Source organism: Pyrus communis, chromosome 12 (assembly GCF_041283825.1).
Source record: "Pyrus communis isolate YQ-2024b chromosome 12, ASM4128382v1, whole genome shotgun sequence".
NCBI classification, from domain to species: domain Eukaryota; kingdom Viridiplantae; phylum Streptophyta; class Magnoliopsida; order Rosales; family Rosaceae; genus Pyrus; species Pyrus communis.
The window spans coordinates 9,444,326-9,450,325 of NC_142576.1; the positions used below are offsets into that span (position 1 = coordinate 9,444,326).

Consider the following 6,000-nt stretch of genomic DNA (forward strand, 5'->3'; position numbering starts at 1 on the left):
CATACTCATTCGTACATACTTCCTGAGAGAGAAACATACAGAAGTTGGCCATAATCAAAGTTTTGGTGCTAAAACTTTGATCATAGATAGTTGAATTTTGATGGAGCAGACGTCTAAAGAACTACAAGCAGTGAGTAGAGGCGAAATTCTGTTTCAAGGACATTACAAATTCGCAAGTCTCATTCTGCAAAATCCGTTAGTTCATTGCATTTTGTAATTTTATTCTTTGTGATTATATTCATGTCTATTTTGTAAGTATAACTACATGAATTAGAAATTATCCATTAATTTAATTGATTCTAATTGTTGTTCTGCCAACAATATATTGTTGTAAAGAAAAATTACACCAAACATACACATCTAATGATGATTATAGACGTGACTTCGGCACTTTATGCTTTCAAAATTATTCCGGTTACATACGCTGCAAACCTCTATTTCGTCTAGTTGTAATTTATACCTAAGCCTCTTCTTCGTTGGAATAGATTATGAGTTTTAATTCTCATAAATAGAACAGTTGGTAAAGGGGGGGGGGGGGGGAAATCATTTTTCCCAAAATTATAAATAAATATAAATACTAACTATCAGAAGGAGTTGTCAACTTTACAAGGATTTCCACATGGAAAGGGATCCTTTCTGGATCCCTTCCACTTAATCCACCCAATCCACAAATCCGGACCTTTGAAATTTGATTCAACGGCTAATGTTATTATAACTTTTAAAGTGGATTCCTGTTTATAGCCACTGGATCAAATTTCAAGGGTCCAGATTTGTGGATTGGGTGGATTAGGTAGAAGGGATCTAGAGAGGATCCCTTTCCTTTCTACATTTGGAAAAATAAGTTAGGAATTTGATAGAATCTTCTATTCTATTAAGAGAACCCTTCTTGTCAACTTTTTACCCCATTTTTTTCTACTTTGCCCTCACCTTTAATACACAATATTGACATGATGAGGGCAAAACAATAATTTTGTATCTTTTGAGAAAATGACAATCATATCTCTATTTTTCCTATTTTATCCTTTTTTTTAAATGACAATCATATTCATATTTTTCCTATTTCACCCTCACTTTTGATTTATAATATTTACATAAGGAAGACAAAACATTAATTATGTACCTTTTGAGAAAATAACAATCATATCCCTATTTTACCCTATATTAAGAAAAAATATGTCTTTATTAAGAGAAATTATCTCATCATTATTGTCCCATACTCTTTTAAAAAAATTTAAAAACTAATCATACTCCTTAATCAAAAATAAAAAATAACATGAAATTATTCACACACACAAAGTATGTGCGCATCTTCTAATAATAATTAAGAAAAGAGGTGGGTGTCTTTAATATTTATCGAAGATGTCGGTCCATCATAGCATAAGCATGTGAGTACGCGGCTTTACTAATTATGTCTGCAATATATGTTGCTGAATGACACGTGTATAGTCAAGGATCTGTTACGAGACATTAACTTGTCATGCGGTAAAAACTTCCGGATAACATTATTTTATTAAAATAAGATGTCATGACAGCAGTGAATATGTTCTATTTAAATCAATCTCCGAAGCTCACTGTGGAGAAACAAACAAACAAACAAGAGTCCAATTCCAAACTGTGCATGACAGATGATGAGAACAAAATCATGAGCAAGACAATTAAGTGAGATGAGTACACGTGACAGTAACAGCCAGATTTCTGCACGAAAAAATTTAAGGACAAGGATTATTTACCCTTTCACTTTTGATGTCCTTCTATGCTCTTTTATTTATATGGTTACGGTTAAGTCACGTCAACATTTTATATTACTATTTATTTTTATCTTATTATCTTTATAAAAAAAATAATATAAAATATTGACATGATTTATCCATAACCACACAAAATAAGAAGGCACAAAAAGATACTAAAAATGGAAGAGCAGACAATCATAGTCCAAAATTTAAATCGATGATAGCGATGCATTTCAAATTTCACTGCCTATATTCATGTATCTGTAATATTGGTGGAACTACATGGGTCTAATTCCTCACATATCCGATACTTTAAATGGTCTTAAATTCTCTGCATTAGAGAACTAAAACCATTTTTTTTATATATAAAGAAAATTCTAACAAGCCTTGGTTATGATTTAACATGCATAAACAAGGTCTTTCAAATCAAACCATCCCTAAACACTTTATGGAATTTCTTGTTTCTTAGGGGAGATTTTTCAGTGTGCCAGAAATATGACCGGATACATTAAGTGTAATAATACAATTAGTTGGAAACTAAAAAAAATTCTAACCAATTGTATTATGATACTTGATGTACTGAACTGTGCTCGTAGCACACTAAAAAATTTCTTGTTGCCTAGAACAAGAATCAAAAGTATTTTGGTTTCTGACTTTTCTTCTGTTTACTGACACATGGATATTAGAATTAGAGAAAATTGGAGCATTGGTCTTGGACTTTGGTTCAATTGAAGCTATTGTCCTTGAACTAAAAGCCAATGAGTATTTATTCTTGAAATTGTCACAATGTGGAAGATTGGTCATTTTGAATAACATCGAGAGAAATTCTGTTCAAAACAAAGGTTTAAGGGGGTACAAAAAAAGGCAACAATTGTACTGGAGTTACCTAAAGGACCATTGTTATAGGAACATTGTAATAAGTTTAGGAACGAATAATCACGATTTTTAGTTGAGAGGTCAGTGCTCCAATTAGACTCAAGCTCAAGCGCCATTGCTCCAATCCAGTCTTAAACTTATTTCGAGTTTTGATTTCTTTTGCTATTTTCTAACACATACGGGATAAAAAGCATGTGAGTATCATAATACTTCCGGAAATCCAATCCAATACCTGAACAACCAGCGATTAAAGGGATCTCGTGAAGAATTCTTCTCGAGTTCTCTCGTTATAGTTAAGTAAACATATCATTATTGTACCAGTTTTTTGTGTTTAGAAGTATAGGGAAAATGACATTTTGTTAGTGAAGGAGCTCTAGGCCAAAAGGGTAAACATGGCCTACTAAAATGTATGGAGTGAGGACCAAGACAACAAAATAATGAAACTGACCACAAAATAAAACATTGGGTGAGGGGCATAAATAACAGATGTCGCACTTTGGGCAGATGATCACAGTTACCAACCTGCGTACAAGAGCCATTGTCAGTCCTTTAAATGTATATCGCCCACCTGGTCCAAAGCTCTCAGTCCTTGGTTTTCTAAACACTGACAATCAAGCAGCTGTGTTCTTGCTCAAGTGTATATTCTCCACCTAAAAATAATAATGACAGCAACTACTGGCATGGAAGATGGAAAATGCAGGTGGGTTTCTCTCTCTCTCTCTCTCTCTCTCTCATCAAAATTGACAATGCGGGATATGGGTTTTGTATCAGTGACAAGATGGAAGGAGATGGTAGTTTGAGGACTTTGGAGTGCCTCAGAGGGAGACTGCTGGCGGAGAGGCAAGCTTCAAGGGTTGCAAAAGAGGATGCAGAACTCAATGGCAAGAAGGTAAATGTATTCAAATTTCGATTACGGATTAGTAAACATCGGATCCATAATTGTTATTCTTTTCAATTACACTAATTGGTAAGTTAAAACTTTAGTGTAAATATGTTAGGAACGCAAAAGAGCTAACCAGTTATATATTCACATATCCGTATGTTGTCATTCACATTGTAATGTTTCAAATGTTAACAGTTAGTAGAACTACAGAAGCAGCTCAAAGAAGAGATCAAACTAAAGGAAAAGGCGGAAAAGAAGCTCAAATATTTGAAGAAAAAGCTTGAATCTTTGAATAATTCCTCCAAAAATAGTGAAAAATCTTGTACACAATCCACTACTACTTCATCAGGATCCAATCATCCAGAAACGCATGAAGCCAAATCCAAAGTTGGAGAGTCAGAAATCCCAGAAGAATCAAGACAAAATGCAGCAGATTCCATCACATCTGAGCAAAGCCATGAAAGCACTTTCACTGATGAAAACACTTCTTCTCAAAGCACTTCTGGTTCCAGTTCTAGTTCCAGCGTAGAATGTTCTTCTTCCCCAAAAGGGTTCTGCCACAACCCAAGTCATAAATCTGAAGATCCAAAGATCGAAGATAGTAATAGGTATGCAAGTCCAGTTAACCTGACCAGTTCTATCAGGTTTAGTGTCCGTACTTAGGGTAGCGATTTTGACACTCAGCTTTTAACCATTTGCACTGTAAACTGAATATTAATAATCTTTCTGCGCTCAGAAGTGCATGCAGTTAAAAGAAGAGTGTTAAAATCACTAGCGTTTAGAAATAATCTTTGACATTCCATTTTGGGATTTTCTTATTAAGCTAATTAGAACAAAATTTGCAAATTTTTTTCAGTTGTTCAACCTTAAACAGAGATTGAGAATGGTGACTTGGGGTTATTATGTTGATACACACTTGCATTAGTACCTGTGACTATGCCTGCCACTTCTCACACCAGCACTGTATTGAAGCCAGTTGCTGAAAATCTTATGATGCCCCAAGGAATACCAGAGAAAATCTTCAAAGATCAATGGAGAAGAGGCCTATGATTTGATTTGGTCCGTTTGATCACCAATCTCAAACATGCAGATAGTGATCATTAATGCTCATGTGACATCCTATGGAGATGAAATGATTAGTGCTAGTTATACTTACTGTTTGAATTGGATGGCTCTAAATATCGGAGTATGAAGTATTTAAGCGTGCTAAAGAAAAAATTTGATAAATTACTAGTCACGTGTATTTTTGGATGGATTAATATCTGTGGATGTGGGTAATAAAGTTGTTACATCTGGTACATTCACTCATAGAGGGCATGTGAATTGTGGGGTTTGTTGCAACATTGATGCTCTGATTTGGACCCCGACTTCTTGGCCACTTTCTTCTTTTGGTTTTCTCTACTTTATATTGTAGCAATCTCTTGAGTGGAATTGAATTTTAGCAGGTGGTTGGCTATGGCAGCTTGATTCTTGTGACCTGTATATTAAAGACTTTCTTGTTGGGACTTGGCCAAAATCTCTCGACACTTGTAGCTGTGATATTTGCACTCAAAACTTCTTATCATTGGTCTTAAACTTTCACTTTTCGAAGCCACTCAACAAAACTTAATTGATTATAGAAAATGATTTTCGCACTCCCGTTCTCTCCTTTTACACTTCTTTCTTCGCGTGTGTTCTCTAATGTTTTTTTTAATTTATTCATTTCAATAGCTATGGAAAAGAAGAGTACAATTACAAGAAAAAAGAGTGCGGAAATCATTTTCTATCAACGCATGATTCTTTCTCTGCATGTTAGTTTTCAAGAACGAATTAAATCTCAACCGTTGTTTATGGTCTTAATAGTTAAGAGAACAAAGCTCCTCTATTGACAATTAAGCTTGGGCCCTGTGCTAAGATCTGTGCATGGAGTGAAAAATGGCCATAAAAGAACAAAGGGATTGGTAAACCCCAGACATGGATCCTCTCCTCTTCAGTGTTGCTTGCAGTCGAGTCAGTGCTTTGGTTTGACATGCAGCCCATCACATGATCAAGAATGCACACATGCAATGCAATACAATGGAATTTTAAATTTTAGATGTACAAGTTATTCTTTTTTCGAAAAATAATATATTGAATCCAACAATTGGGACTCTTGCACAACCTAAAAAAAAAAAAAAAAAAAAAAAAAAAAAACAAACAAACTAACAAAAAGTTTTAAAGAAGGGAAGTGTTATTGGCACTTCAAAAAATCTCATTCTACACTCCTCATAAGTGTATTTTTCTTTCCAAATATAGAAAGTTTGGAGTGTAGAATGAGATTTTTGGAGTGCCAATAACAATTCTCTCAATGAAAATGATAAAATAAAGGTGTAAATGAATAGTACTGACACATCCTGATGCAAAAATTGGGGCGTGTTGGCCGTCACGTGAGGGCGATGTAGCCAAGTGTGCAATACGAAAGTAAAAGAGTGAAAATACGAGGAAATAAAGTTGACGAGATAATTTACAATAAAAAGATCAATGAGTGCTAGT

General features: G+C 34.5%; 1 protein-coding gene across 2 annotated transcripts; it reads left to right on the plus strand.

The window, feature by feature from the left end:
* Window positions 1-3,090: 3,090 nt before the first annotated feature.
* LOC137744161 (uncharacterized) lies at window positions 3,091-4,958 on the plus strand. Of its 2 annotated transcripts, XM_068484032.2 has the most exons (4): window positions 3,091-3,306; window positions 3,378-3,495; window positions 3,685-4,097; window positions 4,346-4,958. In XM_068484032.2, the coding sequence occupies exons 1-4, from the start codon at window positions 3,269-3,271 to the stop codon at window positions 4,368-4,370; spliced, it is 594 nt and encodes a 197-aa protein (XP_068340133.2). In that variant the 5' UTR covers window positions 3,091-3,268; the 3' UTR covers window positions 4,371-4,958. The 2 variants fall into 2 exon arrangements, with proteins under 2 accessions (XP_068340133.2, XP_068340132.2); XM_068484031.2 differs by lacking the exon at window positions 4,346-4,958 and having other exon boundaries at window positions 3,117-3,306; window positions 3,685-4,337.
* The last annotated feature ends 1,042 nt before the right edge of the window (window positions 4,959-6,000 follow it).